Raw genomic sequence first — 25,125 nt, 5'->3', positions numbered from 1 at the left:
CAGGAAACAAACTGAGGTTTGCTGGAGTGGTGAGGGGTGGGAGGTCTGGGGTGGCTGGGTGATAGACATTGGGGAGGGTGTGTGCTATGGTGAGCGCTGTGAATTGTGTAAGACTGTTGAATCACAGACATGTACCTCTGTAACAAATAATACATTATATGTTAAAAAAAAGAGAGAGAAAAGATAGTAGGAAGGGAAAAATGAAGGGGGGGGAATCGGAGGGGGAGACGAACCATGAGAGACGATGGACTCTGAGAAACAAACTGAGGGTTCTAGAGGGGAGGGAGGTGGGAGGATGGGTTAGCCTGGTGATGGGTATTAAAGAGGGCATGTATTGAGTGGAGCACTGGGTATTATACACAAACAATGAATCATGGAACACTACATCAAAAGCTAATGATGTAATGTACGGTGATTAACATAACATAATAAAATAAAATTAAAAAAAAAAAAGAAATAGGCAGAAACAAGTGGGGAACTGATGGTAGAGCACTGACCTAGGGAAGTACCCGTTCAAGGAAATTACTATTGACAGTGGCATGGGCCAGAAGGATACCCATGATAGTCTTTGCTGAAGAAAGAATCCCTACATTTGTTCACCAGAGTTGGCATGAAACAGTGAATATACAGGCATAGCCACCTTGGGTGGTAGCCTTTTGGACCTTTGCAATCAGGCTGGCTCTATGCATGTGGACTTACATTCCTTATTATATACTTTATATATTATATAACTTACTCTTCTCCATCACTGCATTTTTCTTCCCCTCCTTTAGTCATTATTAACAAACTGGTTATTTAATTTATTTATTTCTTGCTGTCTATCTCCCTTGCTAAAATATTAGCTCCATGATGGCAGGGAACTACCTTGCTTTTGAATCCCCTGGCAAATCCCTTGCTTTTGAATCCCTTGCCAAATACTTGTCAAATAAACTAACTCTAGGTAAGAGAGGGGCTTTAATGCCAAAATAAAGACCAAGAGTACCTTTAGCATACACAGGGTCTGGATGTCTGCTTCTGTGAGGGTAAGTAAAGGGAAAGTTATCCTAGCAAACCTTTGCAAAGGCTCTACAGAGCGACAGAAAGTAGCACTACATGAAGACTCAGAAGAACAATTTACCTTTTAAAATGATTTATTACAGAGACCAGGAAAACATTACAAAAAAACCTCTTTGGAGTTCTCAGAAAATTTGAGTCATGATCTCTAAGAAATCTGAAACGGGAAACAAAGAGCCGAGATGAAAAACTGGTGAGATGATACGGGGGAAGGACAAAAGGGAAGGTTACTGGTGGGGGCATGATGAGCGAGCATCTTTACAAGTGATACTGAAGAGTGAGGCCGACATTGTGAAAGAGTGTCCAGTGACACGAAAGAAAAAAACCCATGAGATGCTTTGCAAGAATGCAGAGAAAAGGAAGAGGAGTGGAAACAACGGGAGAGAAGATGATTGGTATGCAGGACAAGATTTTAACAAAAGACAGTGATTTTCTTCAGGAGAAAAAAATGGAGCAGAGACAATGATCAAAGATAGAACTGATGAAAAGTTTTCTGAGCTGAGAAGGTCTGACTTTATAGATAAAAGGGTTAAGTTCTGGGTAATACAAATGAAAAGAGGGTCACTCCTGGTATGTCTTGATAACTTAGTCCAATTAAAAGGAAAGGGACATATTGTAGAAGTACCCAAGCAGAAAGATACATACTGTGTAATATGGAACAAAAGCTAAACAGACTTAGGTTTCTTCTCTGTAACGAGAAGACTATAGAGTTTTTAAATCGTTTTATACTCACAGTTATCTTTTATATGTGAAAGCAACAAAAAAAAGACATTTTCAAATATGAAAACACAAAATGAACCATGGGTACTCTTCTTTTTGAATATTTTCTTGATAAAGTCAACTCAGCTGACTAATATTTGAATCAAAAGCAAGAAGGCATTGAAAATAATGAGACATCGTGAAATGCAGATCATGACTGGAAATTTGGTTACCGGAACCGAAGCTAGGTATGTACTGTAGAAAAAGCTACAGGAATATAGATCTGTGGCTTCAGATTATGTTAACATCTAAAAGAGGTAGAGATCTTAAATAAGTAATTGTTTTGCCTCAGGAAGATTTAAAAGATAAAAGCTCCTGGTGAGAGTGATATTTCCTACTCAATTGCCTTCATTTATTGTCCATGTACTGGTGACTCACCACATCCATATCTCTTCTGAGAAAAGTTTGCCAAGTTCTGCCCACAGGCCAGATAGGTAGCTCCATCGGGGTGGTCCACTTGTACCTCCATTTCAGTGCGTATAAAACTGAACTCCTGGGGCGCCTGGGTGCCTCAGTCATTAAGTGTCTGCCTTCAGCTCAGGTCATGATCCCAAGGTCCTGGGATCAAGCCCCACATTGGGCTCCCTGCTCAGCGGGAAGCCTGCTTCTCCCTCTCCCTCTGCTTGTGTGTGTGTGCGTGTGTGCTCTCTCTCTGTCAAATAAATAAAATCTTTAAAAAATTTTTTTAAATTAAAAATAAAACTGGGATTCCTACTCTCTACTCAAATATTCTGTGGTCCCGAGCTCCTTAATAAAATTTCAGCATCATCATCCAGTTACCTGGGCCTCAATTTTTGAGTGATCATGTATTCCAGTTTTTCATTAGTGTCCCCTTCAGTCCCTGCTCATCTTTGTCTCTTCTCTTTCACTTTCTCCTTGTACCCAAACAAATACCAGGTCTTTTCATTCTACTTCCTAAACATATCACAGTTTTGTCCGCTTCTCCTTAGCTTCAGTACCAGTGCCCTACTTTAGGTTGCTACTGTCTCTCCCCTGAGTGATGGCGACACTCCTGTGACAGGTGTCCCTCCCTCATACATTTGTTGGAGGAATTAAATAAGGTTACGTATATGAATTTATAGTGTAGAATCTGGTACTTAGTAGGCATTTAACAGATACTAGCCGTGATGTTTCAGCTGCTCAAAACTCTTCTTTTCTCCACTGCCCTAAGGATAAACTCACAGACTCTTTAACTTGAATTATGTGTCTACATTTTGGTTTCTCTAGCATCATCTTTCACATTACCCCAGCCTGCACTCTGTGTTTCAGCCCTTCAACTGTCAATTCTCTTAACATACCATGTTCTCTTACTTCTAGACCTTTGCTGCCTGGAAACAAAACAAAAACCCCCTCCCACCACATCCCCAGGCGCGCGCGCGCGCGCACACACACACACACACACACACACACACACACACTCACACTCTTTGCCTGATTGACCCCTGGTTATCTTTTAGGACTCACCTTAAATGTTACATTCTCTGGAAACTTTTTCCAGTATACTTGAGTCATATTAGGTGTCATTCTTGTATGCTCCCATGGGACTGTGTGTTTAACCACTGTTGTCCCACATAGCACATATATAATATTCCTATGAAGATGCTTGCTATAAACCCCGTGAAGGCATAGGTTGGGTCTTATTCATCATTCTTACATGACACCTAGCAGTCTGTCTAGAAAGTAACCCAGTAATATGTGCCAGGAGCGTTCAAATTAGGCATTGCACTGGAATAAATCTATCCTGTGTAGAGATGAAGAGAACTGTGGGCAAAATCTTTCTCTCAGCTTTATCATCTGAAAAAATATTTTAAAAGACTTAAATGTTCAATAATAACCATCGAGGAATTGGTCAAATAAACTATGTTCATAAAATTCTATATAAAGTTTAAAAAGATGCCTGTGCTAGCATGTATTTTGTAATAAAGAGCATAGGATTGGTAAATTCTGAGGTTTAGCTTAAGTTTTTATGAAATCTGCCTTTCACATTCCATGGAGAAAATAAAGAAGACTCGCCTGAATTAAAGAAGTTATGAATGGTTGAATGAAATAAGGAAGAAGTACTTGGTATACAAGAGATGTTTGCTGATTGATCATTAAAAATTGTGGTAGAGAAGGTGACAATTAGGAGAAGTTACGTGTAGTAATTGATAGGCAGTTAAGGACAGATTTAAAACTAAGCATCCCTCTGAGGAAAAGTATGTTTGTAGTGATCAATCTTTATGGGAAAATTTTTGCTTTAGGAGAATGATCTTGCATTCAGTATTACCTTCTTTTAAGATCAATAGGAGTTTTGGGTACTTTAGTATAATTTGTTGTGGGTATAGTGTTTCGCTTCAGATTGCATTCAACTGCATGTAACAAAAAGCGTGCTACGTTGGCTTCCCAAGAAACCAAGTTTCAAAGTAGTAGGTAGTCCAGGCCTTGTGATGTGTTCCATGAGGTTGTGAAAGGCCCCTTTTACCTCTCAGCTCTGCATTAGCCTGTGGTGGTTCTCATGGTCTCAAGATTGTGCCTGGTTCTCCAGACATTGCATTGTGTTCCAGCCAGGAAGGGGTAGGAGGAGCAAAGGATGAAAGTTATGCCACTTGAGTCTGCTGACTTTTATTAAATTGAGGATATAATAATTTTCTGGGAAGCTCCACTTGCTGAATTCTAATTATATTTCATTGGCCAGAACTGTGTCACGTAGCCACCTCAAGCATGGAGAATCAAGGGCTTTTTTTTTTTTTTTTTAAGCTACGATTATTGTCTTCCTGAGTAAAATTGAGTTTCTGTCAGGAAAGGAGAATATGGGAATGGCTATTGGGTAGGCAACTAGCATTATCTACTCATTAGGTTCATTAACTACACGACTCAGGCCAGCTACCATATTTTCTGATCATGGAGTACTCTTCCCTGCCCTCTGCCTCTCAGACTGGAGTTGTATTCTGCACACTGTGGAAACAGGTCTGTGCTGAATAAATCACTCCTGGATGCTAGAAGCTTCTTAAAATCTTGTTCTCAAGACTCTCCTACCAGTTAGGTAGTAAAATCATATCTAACACAATTATTAAAGAAACAGATTTTCCATTTATTCTAAAACCAAAACATAATTAGATATTGTAAAATTAAGAATTGGGATAGAGATAAAGTAAAAGCATGTATGTCCTGTTGGGATTTGGGGTATTCATATATAAAGAAAATAGAATATTCTTAAATGTTTACTGTTTCTTAGTGACCTATTTAGGGTCATGTTAAAAGATACTTATTCCTTGGTTCAGATAGTCAGCCATTCAGTGACAGATTTATTTTGTGTTCCTGCCTTTGTCGCACTGTGCTGGGATATGTTCATGTTCTCCTTCCCCTTTCATTTCTTGTTTTTTTGTTTTGTTTTGTTTTTTTCTTTTTCTTTCTTGTTCAGAACCACAGATAGGGTGTCTTCTATAAGTAGCCTATGACTTGGACTGCTTGTATAGCTTACCTTTAAATAAAATCCTCAATCCTTTACCTGAAATCTTTTCTGAATTCAGAATTTTTATTTTCTAGGAACATAATATGCATATATGGCATATTATTACATAAATATTTCAGTCTGGGACAGGGCTCATTAAATAATTTAAAATTTCTGAATATTAAGATCAAGTGGAATAAATAATTTTATGTGGCTTCATGTCAGTTCAGTTTAGGCTTTGCCACCAAATGAGTTTTGAAAAAACCTGATTCTCAGAGTTTTTCAGATTTTGCAGATAGAGATTGTAGAACTATATAATAAAGGTTTGGAAGAATTATGAAATAATTAGTTTAAAGTAATTAGCAAATTCCCTAATAAAGGCACAGTACAGGAGAAAGCACCATAACTCTTCTGACTTGCATTGGATTGTTACTAGCATCATGCTTAAGTGCCTCAACTTTTCCTCTTTGTCCAGCTTCCCATCCCTTCCAAAAATTGAAAAATGTCTGTCTTTCAAGAAATTTTTGCAAGTCAAGTGGTGCTGACTCTTCACCCTCTGTACCACATTTCCGAAGCACAGAGGTATTTAAGTGCTAACTTTTCTTCTTTATGAGTCCTTTCCTTGATTCTGCTTGTCTACTAGTGTTCTAGCGTCTTGAATATTCATTAGGCTTCCTCGTTATCAGAATTAAAAAAGAAATTCTTATTCCTTTCTTGCACCTCCTGAAAAAATACTTTTTATAGTTTTGTGTTAGGCAGTTTAAAGTTTATGATAGGCAGCTTTAAATAATATAACTGTATATTAATTATATATACATTTTTACTATCACTTAGAAGTTTGAAAAAAATATTTATCAGTAGGCTACCATCATTCTCACATACTGATTTCTGAAAGATTTACAACGTGGTCAGAGTTTGTCTCCTTAGTGCTTTCAGGGCATGATATCTTAAATCATTCTTTTCATCAATTTTATGTGAACTTGAAACGAATCTTCCTTCCCAGGCCCTTATAATTAGTCTACTGTGATTTTGTTCCTAGGTACAAAATTATTTTAGATTTTATTAGCTTTAGATTTTATCTGTGGAAGTGGCTGAACAGACTGCATTTAAAATGATAGTTTTAAGTTTTATTTCTTGAAAAGCAATGGCAAAGTAGTTATGTGTTCAGTGAACACTTGCTAAGTTGCCTGGTTAGTCTGTGTTTTAATTGCCTTTTTATTGTTTATACTTTAAATCAAACTTTCTTAACTAGCTGTGTGGTTCTAGTTTGTTGTCAGATTATTATACAGTGAATTAAGTTTATACAAGGTGTTTTAGTTGTGTGGTTTGTCTAATGAAATCAAAGCGATTTTGTTTGTTGCTTCCAACATCTTGCAATTACCTCATCAAGGATCATAATTGGGAGAGTGCAGAAGATGGAGAGGAAAAATGTGTGCCCTCTGTGTGTTGGATTATGATGAGATATTTTGTTACACTGTGAAGGCAGAGTTAGCATGGGGACTACCAACTGTAATCTGGGAAGGATTATAATCATTTCCAGTTGTGATATTTGGAAATGCATAACTTGGTAGAACCTAAGAAAAACTTGGGAAAGGAGATGAGATAGTGGCAAAGAAAAGCTGACATTAGTTTTGGTGTATCTGCCAGGTAATACAAATCTTGAATGATTCTCTTCTGTTATTGCTGTAGTGCCAAAGGTTTTCCCCCTGTTAGTTGGAACTGCGTAATGCACCATGAAAGAGATAAAGTAAATATCTGGACTACGAGTCATTTTTAAAAGTGATTTGTATTAGGGTTGGGCGGGGGGGAAGTGATGATTAAATGAGTCCTTAGCTGTTTTGTTCTGTTTTGTTTTCTGGTTTCTTGCACATTCAGTCCTCTGTTCTCGCTCTTCTTTCCTCCCCGTGTCCATCATGTCTTCTGAAATTGCTGAGACAGAGCTAATTAACTCAAAGCAGTTCACAGCATAGACTGAAGTGATATGGCGTATTTCAAAGTCTTCTATTCTTCTGAACCAGATTTTTTTTCCTTCTAAATGCAGATTAATAAAGCGTGCACTACAAGAGGAACAAGGAAAAGGATTTTAGTGAAGGTATCCCGATCCTGAAAAAGTCAGGAAGGGCTTCAAGCCCATCTTGGACTTCAGAACACTTCACAACTTTGTGGTAAAAGAAAAATTTTAAATAGAGCCTTTGGACTTATTTATTTCATCCTTATTTGGAGAGCAGCATTATTTTATTATTTTATTTTATTTTAGGCAAGAATATTGTATGTGAAATTAGGCTACTTTTCAAAGTAAAACATACCTGGGTTTTAGGGTTTTTTTGTAGGTGCTTAAAATATACTCAAAGTATTATAGGTAGTTGGATGGCTTGTGTGTTTTTCTTCGAATCGTGTTCTTTATCCCTTGTGACGTTGTGTTTGCCTTCACTGTAAGTGATGTTTTCTCTAGTGTTTTGTATCTTCTTCAGTCGGTTCATTGGATTGTAGAGTAGAATGTCTTTCCCAGGACCAATATTGTGTCTAAAAGTGTTTTGAAAATAGAAAGTGGTTTGTGTTTTGTTGTTTTCATCATTTTACCTCTTATATGATGGCTCACTTGCATGGAGAGACATAGCACCAATATAAAGTTGTTTTTTTTTTCCTTTTCACCTGAAAAACCTTACACAGGATAGATTTCTGTTGTTGACAAAGATCTACAAAGGGAATACAAACATATTTGCCGTGTCTGTCTTTAGTAACAAAACAACTTTATTTTACTGCATTAACTTTTAAGGTCTTTTTATTCATGAAAATCAGCCTGTTTATGTACTACGTGTTCCTCCAAAGTTACAGCGTTATAGTTATTGGAGAAATGAAATTTTCTCCCAGTAGATGAAAATTACATTTTGATTGAACATCATTCCTTATGCAGTCACCCATAAATATAATGCCTTCTGCTGTCTTTTCAGAAAATGGCTACAGATGTGATTTCTGAATTGACAAGAAAATAGAACATCTTAATGTTTTAGGTAAAACAGATGGTATTTTTGTTTTAGGCAAAACTCTCTCATAGTGAAAGCAACTTAATTGGTGACAAGACTCTTAGGGTCAGCCAAATTATGTACAGCTTTTGTATCTGTTTCTTATTATTGCTTTAGTACCAAAGGTCTTAGAATAGTTGGAAAGGAGTATTTATCCTTCTTATTGCTATTTTCTCTTATGCCCTTAAAATAGATGTAAGGTTTTTCAGGCCTGTTTTATTTATAAAAGTTGTAAAATTGCATGTGGATTCTACTTTGGTTATATTTTCGCTTTTAGAAATGCTTTCCCCATTCCTGAAATATGTAGTTGTACTTTTGACAGTTAACGCCTTATAATATTGAGTTGTAGCTATAACGAGTATTTGCAGCAATAAATTCTGATAACATTTATATACTATTTCGTTTCCATACCATTGAGCTTTGGGCAGATTTCATGGTCAGGTGCCTAAAAAGAGCACAGTATTGTGAAAGGAGCTCTGGACTGAGAGTCAGGGGCTCATTCTAGTCCCACCTCTGGCACTAACTAGCGTCAATTTTTTTGAAACCTAATTCCATTTGTTACACATGCTGGGAGAGAAGGATCCGATGTAGGTGATAACTAGAGTTGCATCTAGCTAACAGTGGTTTTCTTGTCTGTTAACACATAAATCGTATATAAAGCATTCATTTGGATAAACACTACGAAAGGAAATTTTTACGTAGAAAACTCAGCTGTGGAAATTAAGCCAGCTTCTCCAATAACTGGGACATAGGAAACTATTTTCCAGAATAACACCACAGTTGCAAAATGGAGACTTACTGTAGCAATTCCCTTCCTACCACCTCTTATAAAAAGTTAGAACTTACTGAAAGAACAGCTTGTGTTGTCATTATAGCAGCTCAGGAAGGTAGCCTCGATTTCATCTCAAAGAAGCTCCCTTAAACCGCAGTCCTGCCATTGGAGGTGATTAGAAGGTTTCCGAGTGAAGGCTCTTTATGGGGTGAATACAGAGCACTCTGATGAAGCAGCAGACCGAGAGCCTTGGGGACGTGGGGACTCTGATGGGACTCTGAGTGCTGCGGACGGCACATCTACTTCTAGCGCATACACTGGAGGAAAATAGGACCACCCTCCTTACCTGCAAGGTTCGGTTCCTTGGAGCCTGACTGCTTGAATTTAAATCCTGGCTCTCTCACTTAAGTGGCTCTGTGTCCGTGAGCAGGACACTGAACCACTCTACACATCTGTAAAATAGGTATGATTCAGGATGTCACAAGTTAGTTGTGAAACTGAATGGAGTTAATTCAAGTGAAGTACATCCTGAATGCTAGGCAGTGTTCTAAAGGCAAATTAAGTGCAGCTGCTGGTGTAGTCGGTATTGTTGTTGTTATCACCATTTTGGCTGAAAAACTCTATACCACCTGCTGAGTCAAATTTACTCTGAGTTAAAAATAGCAAAATTATTTCTTTATGGTAAAGTGCTATTTATGAATTACTGCATTGTCTATTAATATTATAAACAAGCACAATTCTCTACTCAAAGTAATATTTTCTAACAGACAGCTTTCTAGAATACTTACTTAACAATCACATACTTTTCATCTAAACCAAGAACTTGGATTAGAAATATTTTGTGGAATCCTTGGATTTGAGATAGAAGGTATTCTCAGAAATTAAATACTTAGTTGACAACAGCAATTTTAGGTCCCGTTATCATACCGTTTCATGAAGGGCAGCTTCACATTTGGATTGGAGCACATATGCAGTGCATTTGTGCACTTTGCTTTTGAATCTTGTCCTTGCAGAAATGACTGTTCATAGGATGATAGATTCATAATATTTTTGTCCCATAAATTTTAAGAAATATATTTCCTATAGTTAATTTAAGAAATTAACTATAGGAAAAAAATGGTGAAATAATGTGTTAGGAAGATCAGCTAACATTTATCCCCTACTTGTATTCAAATATAATCCTAATTTTCATTGTAGAGAAAAAGAGTGTTCTGTTCCTTACTGTTCAATTTTTTTGCCTCTTAGATGAGACCGTATTTGCTACTTAATCAACTGGAAGCTTTCAGAAAACATCATTTTTTATTTTTCCCCTTACAAACATAAATTCCATTGTCTGGTAATTGAAGAGAAGCAAGACTGTTATTATACAGTTTCTGGAGAAACTTTAATGGGGAAACAGTTAAATATTTGCCTAGTTAAGAAGGCCTCTTTTATAAAAATAGAAAGGTTTTTAAACTGGGAGGCCTTGGAACGTATATGAAAAATCTTGTGCATGTGTGCATTTCTCCAGGGAATGCAGTCTGTGTGAGGTAGTCAAAGATTAGAAAATAAACAGAATTTTAAAAGGCTAGGAATAACCACCTTAGTCACTGTAAGGGACTGTCAGTCATTTGCTTTTCACAAAGTACAGGTTCAGGGTTTTCGTTGTTTGCTTCGTAGTGTTTGCTGTGAGCACCTGCGCTGAGACAGTGGGGTTGGGGCACATCAGGCCTGGTGGTCCGTGGATGAGGAAGTGGGAAGGCATCCTCCCTGGGAGGGAGGGTCAGACAGCTGGATACACTTCATTTCAGTCTTTGCCTGGGCCCAGGTCCAAGGACCCCAAGTTTTTCTCATTGATCTTTGCCCCTCCCCACCCAGCCCTCAAGATTTTCTTGTATGCATTTGGTGGTAAAAAGTCTTTGTGCTACAAAACCACAGCTTAGCCCTCATTTTCAAGAGGAATAGTATAACCTGATGTGTTAGTCTCCTCCTGCTGCTGTAACAAATTAGCACAAACTTAGTCTCTTAAAAAAGCACACATTTATTGTTTTACAATGTTGGCGATCAGAAGTCCGAAGTCAGCTTCACAGGCCTAACGGGTTGGCAGGGCTGGTTCCTTCTGGAGGCTCTGAAGGGAGAGTCTGTTTCTTTGCCTTCTTCATCTTCTAGAGGCCACCTGCATTCCCTGGCCTGGGGCCCCTTCCCACATATTCCAGCCTCTTGCTTCTGTTGTCATGTGGCCTTCTTCTCAGTTGGACCTTCCTATATCTCTCTTATAAGGACCCCTGTGATTATATTGGACTCAACTGGATAATCTAGGAAATCTCACCATCCCAAAATCTTTAATTTAATTGCATCTGCAAAGTCTTTTGCCATATAAGTTACTCATAGGCTCTGGGGATTAGGATGTGGACATCTTGGGGGAGGGGGGAATGGTAAAGTATTCTGTCTACCATACCTTGAAACCTGATTTTTGTATTTCCAGTGGATAAGTAGCTCCTGAATTTGGGATAATTAATTAAAAAGCATCAGGATAAATCTGTGTAGGTGTTCCTCAGGCACCTCAAATTCAAGAAGTCTAAACCTGAATTTATCACCTTCATCTTAAAACTTCCTCCCACTACCCATCCTTAGGTGTTCGATCCTGGTTATTGGCACTACTATCATGTCTATCCCCCCCTAACTGGAAACCAGGAGCTGTAGATTTTTTTTTTCTTCTCGTTTTACTCGGCCTTCTCCAAGGAATCCAAAAAATCCTACTGATAAGATATCCTGCCTGTTTCTCAGATTTGTCCCTCTTTTTGTATTTCTACCACTCCTGTAACTTAGGTCTTCACCTTTCCTGCCTGGGTTATTATAGCTACTTGGTTGGTCTTCTGCTTTTAATCCTGACTCCTTAAATTCTTCCTCTACCTAGTAACTGGAAATACCTATTCAAAATGAATCTGACCATGTTAAACCTTCCAGTCACTCCCTGTAACTTATATAATAGGGTCTGTGCTCCTTATAATGATTTAAAGACACCCATTCCTCACTATGACTTGAGATTTAGCTCCCTTTCTAGCTCATATATTGGCGCTTTAGAGGTTCACTTTACTGTGTAGATTTTAGTGGTATTGGATGGCTTGTATGTCCTGAAAATAACATCCTTTTTCTTGTATCTGTGCTTTTATTCTGATAGTCACACTACCTAGAGCATATTTCCCTATTTTCCTTTACCTGGCTATCCCTCCCTGCCCTACTTTTTAAAAAGTTGCTTGTTTTTGTTGTTGTCGTCATATTTTTCTGATTACTTTAAAAATACGTACTTTTTGTAGAAGAGGGTTTTACATCCAGAAGTATTAAAAAGTAGTTGCAGAATATTCACTCATAATACCAGAATCTAGAGGAAGTACCCTGTTAATAGTTTAACTTCTCTTCTGCTGAATGTACTCTGTTGTTAAATATATCTGCAGAATTCTTAGTTTCAAATATTTCTCCTTAGAGAATTTCATTCTGTTTAATTTTAATGTATTAAGTTTCTGTGGTGAAACTCTTCATCCTTTCACCTACTTACGAAAAGTTTTATCAGTTAAACTCCAGTATCTGGAGCATGTGTAGTTCTCATTCTTTTGTCTTTTTCTCCTTGGTGTTTAATTATGAGGCTCTGTCTTTTGGGATGTCTTGAAATTTTGTATTAAGTGGTAGACATTGTGTATGAAATTTATGTAGTCTCCAGAAAATATTTTCTTCTGGAAAGCGTTCAGTCTTCCTCTAATCAAGCACTGTGCTAAACTGAGGCTAATTCATGTCTTGTTCATCTAGCTCTCCAAGTTTTCAGCTAATAGTCTTGTATATTCTGTGGACCCTACTCCCTGGTAGGTTCTGAAATGTCATGAGGGGGCACGTGTGTGGCTCAGTCGGTTGAGTGTCTGACTCTTGGTTTCGGCTCAGGTCATGATCTCAGGGATGGAGTGCCACGTTGGCCTCTGCCCTCAGAGGGGAGTCTGCTTGAGATTCTCTCTCCCTCTCCTTCTGCCCCTTCCCCCCCCCACTCTCTCTCTCTCTCTCTTTCAAATAAATAAATCAATCTTTACATAAAATATCATGAGATGTCTCTGCTCTACTTTTCATCAGCTTTCTGTTGAGGGTTTAAGCTTCGCTTTCTGTACAGCGGCCCAGTATTTGCCATGTGTACTGTTGAAAAAGCTACATGTATACTTGAAGCGTCCTGAGTCCTCACCAAATGCTTTTCAGCCACTCTGCTCCCACAGTGACCCTCCTCTAGGCTTTGCATGGAACTCAGCCATTCTCAGGCTGAGAATTGGCATGCCCCAGGGTAAGATGGCTAAAGAAGAAAGCTCATGTCTCTGAAGTTCTTTGCACCCCTTGGCAGTGTTCTCTGTTGCCTGCAGACGATTACCGCATCTCTCTGGGTTTTCTAGTTGGCCGGTAGAAGTGGAGCTCTTGCCTGTCAGCTCCTCCGTCTCTCCGAGAGCCGTGTCTCCTAGAAGCTGAATCAGCCCTGATTTTTCAACTTCAGTCTGACAGTTGAAAAAGGTTCACTTTCTCTACTTGGGCGTTTATGTTTCTGTTGATTTCTAAGAGCACTTTACAAATTTCCCAAATTTGATTTTCTTTTTGGATTCTTTAACCTTATTTTTAAGGTAGAAAATGCTTAAGCTTTTGTTACCAATTCTGCTAGCCTTTCACTTCGCTATTTTTGTACCGTTATGGTTAGAGAGACCCTTTGTGCCACAGAGGACATATTTATCTTTTTCTACTAATCTTGTATCATTTTTTATGTTTCTACATTTTTTTAATCTAGAATCAATGTTGGCATATTGTTTTAATGTGTCTGTTTAACCATTTGTCTTGCCTGTCTATTATTATAGATATAGAATTGTTTTTTGCTCTTTCTCCCAACAAAAGGATTTCAGTGAGATTTTGATTAGCATTGCGTAAGATTCATGAATTAATTTTGGGATAGTTGGGGTTTTTTGGCAGTCTTTTATTTTTCTCTCCTAGGCAAGTATGTCTCTCCGTTTATTCATTTTTATGTCTCCCAATAAAGTTTTGTCATATATATAGTCATTTTGTGTAAAATTAATTTCCTATTTTGAATACTCTCCTGATTCTTAATCATCCTGCCACCTTTTTGTGTGCGTCACAAGATGCTCTGTGCGTACCTTTGTCTTATTACCTATCCTATTGTATTGAACTTAACAGTTTCTGTCTCTCTCTTCTAGATTATAGGTGCTTCCACGGCAGGGACTATGTAATCACATTCATAAGTTTGTAACTACACATAACAGGAGGTATCCTTCTCTCTGTCCTTTTATTCTCTTTAAATTATTCATATACCATGTGATTACTTTGTACATGTGTGTATTATATGCACCTGTGCATTTATTTCCCCCCTCCCATGTTATCTGAACTCTTGTTTCAAGGAATCTTTGTTATCACATACGTAGTTTAGTTAATTTCTGTCATTTAGATTTTTATATGCCTTACACAGAAAAGCATTTAAGGCAGCTCAGTGACCTGGGTTAATTAAAACATTCACTCCACCATCCAGTGTGATTCATGTACCAGAGTCCCTGGTCAGGACGCCAGGAGGATTTTGTAAGGAAAAGGAGAGATTTAATTGCTCTTGGGATTCTACTTTGTGTCAGATCTGAGCTATGTGATTTTCCAAACATTTTATCATTTAACTCTAATAAGAGTCTTATCTCCTGATTTTATAGATGAGGATATTAAGGCTTGGAGAAATGAAATGCATTGCCCAAAACCTCTCAAATTCTAAGGCCCGTTGTGGGGTTTTCTGCTTGAATTTGTTTGATTCCAGAACCCAGGAATCACAGAACTCTGTGATTTTTGAGACCTATCGTGTCAAAATGGCTTTTTGTTTTTAATATCTTGATTCTTTTCCCCTTAGTGACTAACATTGTAAGCATTATGTTTTAAATAGATAAAACTAGGTGGACTGTATCAGAAAGACTTCAAGTCTAGAAATTGAAATTTTTATAAACATATAAATCTATGTATTTCCACATTCAGAAAATCCTCTAAGTTTACTACTTTTCTTTAGATTATGCTCCACTGATGAGGCTACTTAGGGAAGATGAATATATTCTTATTTGAAATGAATTTTTTTACTATGCTGTCATTGATTAAGAATCAGACACACTGAGCTCTAGTCTGCTTTATTCTTAACTTTCTCTGTGATCTTGGATCTGTCATTTCTCCTGTCTTTGAAAAGGGGTTAATTATATAGCTTGTCGACCTTAAAAGCATTTTTTTGTGGAATTAAAATTATCAAAATGAAAATGATCTGATAAAATTATAAAGCCCCATGCCAGTAGGCGTATTTATAAATGATACATTCTCCTAGTGGGATTTTTGTGCATTACTCATTTATCAACTATTTGTTGAATGTTATTCTGTGTCAGGTACTACACTAGGCACATGAAGTTACAATGATTTTTCATATGACCTGGTGTTTGCTTACTTGATTTTAAACTGCACTTAAAGGGGACTTGCAGATACTTCTCATTTTTATCTCCCTTACACAGTCTTAAATATATGTAATGCTTTTTAAATGTTTTCCTTGAATAGTGTTTTGCTTACCTCATGTCGTGAGGTCATAAGATGAGCTCCTTAGTATATATTGCAAGATTTTTTCTGTTCCAGTGTTCCAGTTTATAAATTTTCTTTTACAAATATAATATATTGAAATGCAAATAGCTTTCTGTGAATCCTGAACTTCCCAAAGAAAGAGGCTCCATGGGGATCTTTGGCATCAGTGAGGAAAGAAAATTCTCTACATATGAATTTGGAACTAAGGAAATTTCTACAGGAAAGCCCAGTTGTCAAAAAGGTACTTAATGAGCTTGACCTGTGAGTAAAATGATTAAGAAGATGGCCAAGGGGGTAAGGTCAAGTTCAAAGCCTTATTGTGGCACTTTTTGCTGGGCGAGTCTTACCTGCATACCTAACGTCAGTTTCCTACCTGTTCAGTGGGAAAGATGAAAGGCTGTACCTTATAAGTTGCCTGTACAGGCCCAAGGGCTGGGCCGCACAGACAGGAAGCATGCTAAGTGAGAACTCCAAGGTCACTCTGACCATGAGGCATACTCCTTCCACTCTGCCCTTCATCCAGTCCTAGAAGGAGGTCCATGTGCTCCTAGACTCTTGTTTAGAGTTGGCACGAATTAGATTTGCCTTAAAGAGAGAGTGCCACAGTCATCTTTTTTAACATGGCATGAATCATTTCTACAAAAGGGATGAAGGAATTCTAAATATACTATCCTCGATAGAGTCTTCAAGGACAGAACCACATTTACGATGGAATTCTAGTTCTTCCATAAAATGATTCCCAATTTGACACAAAGCATGTAGATGTCCTTTCATTTTTCTCTCAGAGTAGATCATAGTCTGTCATCTAATTTAATGGGCAGGAAGCATATGAATGCTTTGCCTCTGTGAGGTGAGGGTTGTTCCTTGTACACAGAGAATTGAGATCATTGCTGTAACCCCAGGTTAAGGGGGCTAGTGTCGTAATGAGAACGAGAAGGCTGGGTGTGACCTGGTGATAGATGACAGGAGGAAGCTAATGTAAATGTGGAGAAAATCGAGGGGGAAAAAGTTCAGAGCTTCCTTTACAGTTACTTAAAAGATAAAATAGAAATTACCTGTCCCCATTTTTAGGATATAAGTATTACTCTCCTCTTCTTTAGTGTGAATCAGATATTATTAATTTTCAGTAACTGAGTTTGATATTTAGGATATTGAAACCTGTTGGTTTCATTCACAGCTGATGGGTTTAAATGGACTCCTGTTTAGGGATGTTGGCAGTATAACAAATATTTGACTACCAAACATAATAAAAATGAACATTTAGTTAATTTTTGATTGTGTACTTATTTCCAAAGGAAAATATTTCATATGTGATTCTCCTTTCTCTGTACTCTACTTAAAATGTATGTAGATGAGAGTTGTGTGTATGTCAGGTAAATTTATGCTGTGGTGCGCTTGAAGAACATGGTGTGAATCTCTAATTATGTTAAAAAAATGATTTTCTTAGTGCAGCATTATACTCATTATATACTCTACACATTCCATTTTTGAATAGATTCCTGGCATGATAATTATATAATCATTCAGTACAGTAGAAACATCATTATGGTCACATACTAATTAGCTACTAAAATGAAACAAAACAGAACCTAGTTCACAGCTTATTATAAAAAGTGATTTAATATTATATAAAACTAAATGTATGGTTAAAATTATTATTTGCTTTAAATGTGAATCTTTTTCCCCTATGGGACATGGGAAGGAATCCGTGTTCTGGATGCTTATTACCTAATTTATTGCTTGGGCACATGTTACATTTTATTATCAGAGCCCTTATGACCAGACCTGTGTAGTAGAGCATCTAACGAACCTGCCGGTAGGAATTCTAGGCTCAGTACCTGGGTGTGCCTCAGGGCTTCTGCAGAATCAGGATACTGGCCCGAGTCTTCAGACCATATTATCTCTAAGCCTCTGGGAACATGGGGTTAAGCAGTAAATCACTCATTTCTGGGATGCTGGCTTAAACATCTTTGGTGCTGAGGATAGGTGATCCTCAACTGTTTTTCTTCCCCACGTTGCACATTAGGAATATAGTATTGTCTTGCTGGTAACAATGAATCCTGGCAGTTGTGATTCTCCAGGTGTGTTTGTGATGGGACAAGTCAGGTGACACGTAAGCTCTGGTAGAGGGCAGTAGGAGGGCACCAGTAGGTTGGCAGATCCCTCAGGTAAGTCTGTTAAGCATTGCCCTCACTATCCTTTAGGATTGCTTCTGTGGATAAAATAGGGTTTTACCCAGTATGTCAAGACTTCAGTGTCCTTTGTAAATACGTTTTTGACTACACAGCTTCAGCCACTCTTCTCTCGCACGTCTGTGGAATCTCGGTGAACATAAGTGGTGTAAGCTAGGTTGTGTGATCCTGATGCATACTATAAGCCATTAGGAATTAGAGACATTTTTATTGCTGTGTTGTCGCTTTTGGTATCTCAGAATACTATTTCTATCATAAGAGCTTCTCCCGATAAACCCTTTATAAGTCAAACATTTTATAGATTTTATGCTACATGCTCTTTCTTTTCTTTTGTGTTTTCCTGTTGTCCTTCACTTTAGTTTTGACCACTGCAGGTATTATTTTTACTTCTTATGCAATTTGCAATGCAATTGAAATACACAGAGCACACGTAGAATAAAAGAGCATGACTACGCTTTCTAATGCACTAAATACACAGTACTAGCTGGTGTCTGCCATCTTTGATGTAGCTGCTATGGGTGAGGGGGAGATGGGGTTGCTATTTGACTATTCAGTTCTGTGGTCCTGCAGTTACAAAATTATGTATAGGAAACCAAAATATTTCAATCAAGAAAATATTCACTAATGAATCAGTGAGTTATATTATTCAAACATCCTCTTTGAAATATCTTTTGATTTATTTGAAGATAATCTGATTCAAATTGATCATAAAGTAAAATCATAAATCTTTCAAAGACTGTTTCATGAAGTCTGTGATATGATGGTCTAGAACACTTCTGCTCACAGGCAAAGCCATGAAACAGTGAGGATCTCCAACTAAGAATTCTTTGAATATCAAAGAAATTAAGAAGAGGACTTTAGGAAAAACGATGAAGTCCTTGAATATTTTTTACAAATGTAGTTATGTTTAAAACCATCCTATAAAAATTAAATGTGTGAAGGGTGTCATAATGTGCTAATATAAAATATTATTGGAAAAAGTCTGCCAGAAACTCCAGTTCATTCATTTTTTGCTCATTCTAAGAATTGCATGTAGTTTTAAATAATTGTCTAAACTTATTTTAATAGTGTGTGTTGTCCTTTTTCTAGCTAGGCCCAGTCAAATCTTTTTTAGCACTATTTGTTACAAAATTTTAACCCCCTTTTTAAGTGGAGTTACTTCAAATGATCTTTTTTCCAGAACCAACTCTCTTGGGGAATAAGGACCCCATGTATATAAAATAAATATGTGATTCTGCATGGATAGCCATACATTTTTGTTGTCTTTTAGTGGTCTAAAATGAATGTCAGGATTTTAATTGAAATTAATTGTGGCTAAAGTACAAATAGGCAATGTATGTGTTTTCTTACTCAGCGAGCTTAGGCAGGGATCAGGAAATAGTTGTATCAAGCTGATTATTTTAGAAAGGCTAATAAAACCATGTATTATATAGGTCATTTTCTGGGCCATGGAAATAACTTTATTATAGTTCTATTAATGTCTTCCATTTGTATAACATTTTATTCTTAGAAAGTGAATCATTATTTCATTACCCTTTGTACTGTGTGTTATTTGTGATGAAATTGTGTGTTCTCCAAAAATTTTACCAGAATGTTCCTTATAAGTCCTCTCCATGTGTTGACTCTATGTCTACAAGCTGAGTCCTTACACATAGTGTAAAAGAAGTAGAAATACTGTAAGACCCGAGTAGTGAAGCAGCTGTTTTTGCAGGTATCTTGTGGTGTGTAATCCTTCAGAACAAGACCGAATCTCAGTGGTCTCAGTCTATGTGAGTTCCCCCACAGCACAAGTGTCTTCTGCTTCCGGAAAGCCTGTGGAAATTCAGATGAGTGCAGTTTGGAATACAGCAACTACTATTTCACAGACAGCCTATGAGGTACGTTTTTGCCATAGAACTTAAAGAGGCACCATTAAAAAAGCATAGCCAGTATGTAGTTTATGTATGTATCCATGCCCCCTCGGGTCATCACATTGGTGTATGTGAAGTGGTTAAAGTTGTGGATACCAGAGGATTTAACTGACCAGTTAAATGACACTAAAGGAAAAGAGATCCTGTGTTTCCTAGAATACTAGTATCTTCGTTAGTGTGTATGTCACATGTTATTATTAGTATGTTATTAGCATGTATATTGTATATCTTTGTAAGTATTGGAACTTTTTCCTGAAGTAATGAAGTCATCATTACCTAAAAAATTTTGAAATTTTTTGTTTAACTCAATTTAGTAACAGTTATGCACACTGAAGGTGAGATAAATAACACCTTTTCTAAATAACTTAGGTACTTTCAGCGTTTCATTGCAAAGGTGACATGACACACCATAAGAAGGACTTCCTAAAATAGAGGAAGGTGCTTTTTACCTGAGATACAACTGTGGAAAGCCTGGCCTGAAGTAATAGACATTTTTGGAGAAAATTTCTTAAAGTAATATTAAACTGGACCCCCACATCACTAGAAAAGTTGGATTTTTGGAGTCTCAAGTGCAAGTTAAACTGTACTTCTGAAGACGCAGCCATGAGCTAGGAACTCTAAATGAGAATTACTTTGCTTGTTAAAAGCCATTGCTGGCTGCTTTCATAAATTCATAATCCTTTAGTTAGAAAGGAGAAGATAATAGAAGTTTTGGTCAGATGTTACAGGAAACAGCCTAACTAGAAAAAGGAGGAATAGCTCCTAGAAGGCAGAGGTCACGACTTACAGTGTGTGTGCATCCTCTGTGCTTTGTGCATTGTCTGCTGGACCCCAGGCGTTCGATGGCCACTGTTAACATACCTAATATTTATAGTATTACATTTACCACTTTTATTTTTAATGTACTTGAAACCATAGTATAAAAAGATCCCTGATAATTAGGAAAAATCGTTGTTCACCTAAAGCTCCTACCTTCATGAAGCATTTTCTCCTCTGAGCATCCATTAAGAGCACCATAGGACAATTGAGGATGCTCGTATAATTTCATATATGGAATGAAAGCATTCATGCCTTTGATAGTCCTACCAACCTGAAGTTATTAGATTCCCTGGATAAACGGAAATGTGGTTACTCTACCCATAAATTCTCAAAACATCTTTAGAGTATTAAATTCTTTTTAAAATATGGTAGTTTTTTTGTTGTTGTTCTTACTAGATGTATAAATGCTTTTCTTTCAGTAGATTGCATTTCTCTTTAAAAAAATTCTCTCCTCTGTCTTTTAAAGATCTCCTTCCTAGTGCAGATGCCACCACTCGGACTGAAAGTGTATAGAATTTTGGAATCAGCAAGTTCAGACCCACATTTAGCTGAGTATGTCCTGCATAATGGTAACGTAAAAGATAAAGGAATTTTCAACATGAAGAATGTAAAAAGTACTGAAGAAGATATAACTCTAGAGAACTCCTTTGTTAAACTTCGGTTTGATCAGTCTGGGCTTTTGGAGGTATGTTCTGAATAGTTTTCAAATTCATGGAAGGCTTATCACTTTTATTATAATATGTGCAGATTATGTATGCAGAGCGGGGAAAGTCGATGCAAATACTCTGGGAGAAAGGATGGATGAGCTATATGTATCTGAAAAATGTGGTCCACTGTGACCACTTGCTCCTAACAAGGGTGGTCCGTGGGTGGTGCTGCTCCGTGAACTGTTACTGGTCCACAAGATAAGTATAGAAGCTGTAATGCTTGAGAAAAATGTTTCTGGAAACTCTGAAAGCACAATGACAATAAATTTATGCCTACTGAATCTAATAATAAAAAATTTGAGTGTATATTTGGTATATCACTTTAAATTTAATTTTTCTAGTAATTCACTCTTATTGTACTTCACAAAAATATTGGTCCATGCATATTGGAAATAAAAAAATAAACCTGCTTCTTCAGTACAGAAAGTTTGAGAAGCACTGGTCCACATCTCTTAATTTGTGTATCTCTTTCTTCCTTAATGAAGTGTGTTCTGACTTTTTGTTTCTATTGTGAAAGTTTTAAATTCTAAGTATTAGCTATAAAAGTATACTTTTAAATATAAGATTTTGGGTGTTCATCCAAGAATCGTGAACATTAGAGGCTGAATGTTAGCATTTTTCTGTCTGTCTTGAGGTTTTTTGGTGTTTTTTTTTTAATCAACATATACATGGAACCAGATGCAACATCATTAAAATCTTAATATAGTAAGTTGCTTTTAAACATTGTTTTTATCCTTAGGAAATGATAAATAAAGAAGACAGTAAACATCATGAAGTAAAAGTGCAATTTTCATGGTATGGAACCACCAGTAAAAAGGACAAAAGTGGTGCCTACCTCTTCTTACCTGATGGGGAAGCCAAGGTAAGTGCCAATGAACTGAGCTGTGAATAAGCATTTATTGAAAGAGTAATGAAGAAAAAAATAAGTTCATCTCATTATTTTGTCATCTGTTAGGTATAGATGAGTTGGTTCCACTATTATATTTCCTTATTGACACTTGGCAATTGGTAGTCGTGAGTGTTAGGTAAACAAATAATTTTTCAGGGTTGGAATTCATTAAGGTGCTACAATGAACAGTTGCTCTCCATGGAAAGAAGCCAGATTTGTTGGAGGGTTCAGGTGCTGTTGTGGTGTTCTGTGTGGCACAGCATATATACAGAGACAAATTATCTAGCCATAGGAGAAAAATAAATTGCCCAATGGGCCATTTTTCTCCTTAACTTTCAGCACTTTAAAAAACAAAAAAATTTTTCCCTCCCCTTGACTGTAAAGGTGTAATATATACAAATTTTGGCACATTTTTGAAAATGCAGAAAACTGAAGAAAACAATAAAATTTACCAACTATTCCAAAGGCCATGCAAACCACTGCCAACATTTTGATGTATTTTTTATTGTCTTACTATGCATATCCCTTTCTCCCCCATTTTCAAGTTTTGTCTTCCTACATTTACATATTTTTTCATTGTGACAGTGCTCACAATCAAATGGTATATTCTTCGAAAACACATTTTTAATATATACTGTTGTGATTAAAGGTCTGAGGGTCCAATGTCTAACATGGTGACTGTAGTTGTTAACACCGTATTATATGATATGCTGAGAGAGTAGAACTTAAATGTTCTCACACACACAAAAATGGATATATATGTGAAAAAAAAAAAAGAATTTCCTATTGTTGCATATGTAGATTTTCTCCCAATACTTCACTACTGTAACATTGTGATAAGCTTTCTTTGTAGCATTCTTTTTATGCAGTGATGATTATTTCCTGAGAATAACTTTCTAGAAGAGTCATTTTGTGTCAGTGGATGAGGCCTTTAAAGACTTGATACATACTGGGGCACCTGGGTGGCTCAGTCCTTAAGCGTCTGCCTTCAGCTCAGGTCATGATCCCCGGGTCCTAGGGTCGAGCCCCGCATCGGGCTCCCTGCTCTGCGGGGAGCCTGCTTCTCCCTCTCCCACTTCTCCTGCTTGTGTTCCCTCTCTAGCTGTGTTTCTCTCTATCAAATAAATAAATAAAACCTTTAAAAAAAAAAAAAGACTTGATACATACTATTTCTCTGTCCTCTAAAGTGACTGCGTAAATATTCGCTCCCACCAGCATTTTTGAGAGTAGCTCTCTAATATACCACTCCAAGCACTGAGAATCAGCCATATCAAAAGCTTTACCTATAATAATGGGTGAAAAATATTTTACTGTTAAGTTTTTGTGATTATTAGGGAAGCTAAACTTCATACATTTATTTCTCTCTCCTATATCTTTTGTGAGTTTCCTATATAAGTTCTTTGACCATTTTTCTACTGGTATGACTTACGGATTCTTTATATATGGTAAAAATTAATCCTTTTTCCTATATACTGCAAAATGTTCCATCAGTGTGTCATTTAATTTAATTATGTTATGCTGTTACAGTATTTTTTTTAAATTTTTGTGGAGTCAGTTCTGTATTTTTTTCTTTAGAGCATCTTCCTTTGCTTTTCTACTTATATAGGTTTTCTCTACTTCAAGGTAAGTTAAATATTCTCCATATTTTGTTGCCTAGAGACCTGTCTCCTGCAGAAGTTACTCTTGTTCTTCAATTTCGAAAAACCTGTTAACCAAAATCAAATAATAGATTTTATTTTATTTTATTTTTTTAAAGATTTTATTTATTTATTTGACAGAGAGAGAAGGAACACAAGCAGCAGGGGTGGGAGAGGGAGAGGGAGAAGCAGGCTTCCCCCGGAGCAGGGAGCCCGATGCGGGGCTCGATCCCAGGACCCCAGGACCATGACCTGAGCCGAAGGCAGACACTTAACGACTGAGCCACCCAGGCACCCCAAATAATAGATTTTAAAGAATAGCATTGACCGTTCTAAGGAGTCTAGTTTTTTGTTGTTTTGATTTTTTTTAATCAGTGAGGAATTAAAGGTAAACTACAGCTCATAGTAGCCATTCTAGGAAGGGTAGTGGATCCTAAGTATAAGCTGTATCAGTCTGTTCTCACTTGGACAAGAATTTGGGTTTTGGGGATTTTTTTTTTAAGATTTTTATTTATTTATTTGAGAGAGAGAGTCAGAGAGAGGGCACAAGCAAGGGGAGCAGCGGAGGGAGAAGGAGAAGCAGGCTCCCTGCTCAGCAGGGAGACCGACGTGGGGCTTGATTCCAGGAACCTGGGATCATAACCCCAGCCAAAGGCAGACGCTTAACCGACTGAGCTACCCAGGCACCCCAGGAATTTGGTTTTGATTGACTGTTCTTATACTAAAGAGAAAATGAAAAATAGCAATACTTATGGAATATTATGCATGGACAATTGTGACTAATTTATTTAAAATTATTCTATCTTTAAATAGCTCTAATATTAAATTAAAAAAACCAAGAGAATTATCATATATTTACAAAGAGAAAATAAAAGACTATCAGGGAGGCAGGTGGGTGCATCAGAAACAGGTAGGAGCCCAGAAATCCCCATGCCAGCTTTCATCTTCTACCCTTACTTTTTAGCTATATGGTAAAATTAGGTCCAAAAACTTTGTAAACTCTTAATACATTATATTAATTTCAGAATATTTTTTCTAGAACCAGAGAGGTACATTTGGAAGAAAATTGCAAAGTTCTGAAAATCTGATGCTACTTAAGTAGTTTGCAATGCAAGCCTAGCTCGTCATGCCATTGTTGAGCTTCTGCAGCCTGTAATGCTTAAGAAAATATAATTCCTTCAAAAAAAAAGAGAAAGAAAATATAATTCTTCATAAATGCTTTCAATGTGTTCCTATGTCACAGAAGTTATGTGCTGTTCCTGTTTTTTCTTGACACTAGATTCGAAATGACGAAACCTTAAACCAGTGGTTGCCATAGTTTTTTCAAGTTTGTAAAT

The 25,125-nt window shown here is 37.1% G+C and overlaps 1 protein-coding gene across 1 annotated transcript in view; it reads left to right on the top strand.

Annotated features, from left to right (window-relative positions):
- The window catches only part of MAN2A1 (mannosidase alpha class 2A member 1), a 165,866-nt gene that overhangs the window by 99,412 nt on the left and 41,329 nt on the right, over positions 1 to 25,125 (top strand). Inside the window, exons 13-15 of the mRNA XM_036123025.2 lie at positions 19,538 to 19,703; positions 21,022 to 21,240; positions 22,002 to 22,124. Of these exons, the coding sequence (XP_035978918.2) occupies positions 19,538 to 19,703; positions 21,022 to 21,240; positions 22,002 to 22,124 (508 nt within the window). The remainder of the gene's footprint in view (positions 1 to 19,537; positions 19,704 to 21,021; positions 21,241 to 22,001; positions 22,125 to 25,125) is intronic.

This window comes from Halichoerus grypus, chromosome 2 (genome assembly GCF_964656455.1).
Source record: "Halichoerus grypus chromosome 2, mHalGry1.hap1.1, whole genome shotgun sequence".
NCBI lineage: Eukaryota > Metazoa > Chordata > Mammalia > Carnivora > Phocidae > Halichoerus > Halichoerus grypus.
Note: the sequence above shows the minus strand (reverse complement) of the source record. Positions and strands in the feature narration are given on the sequence as shown.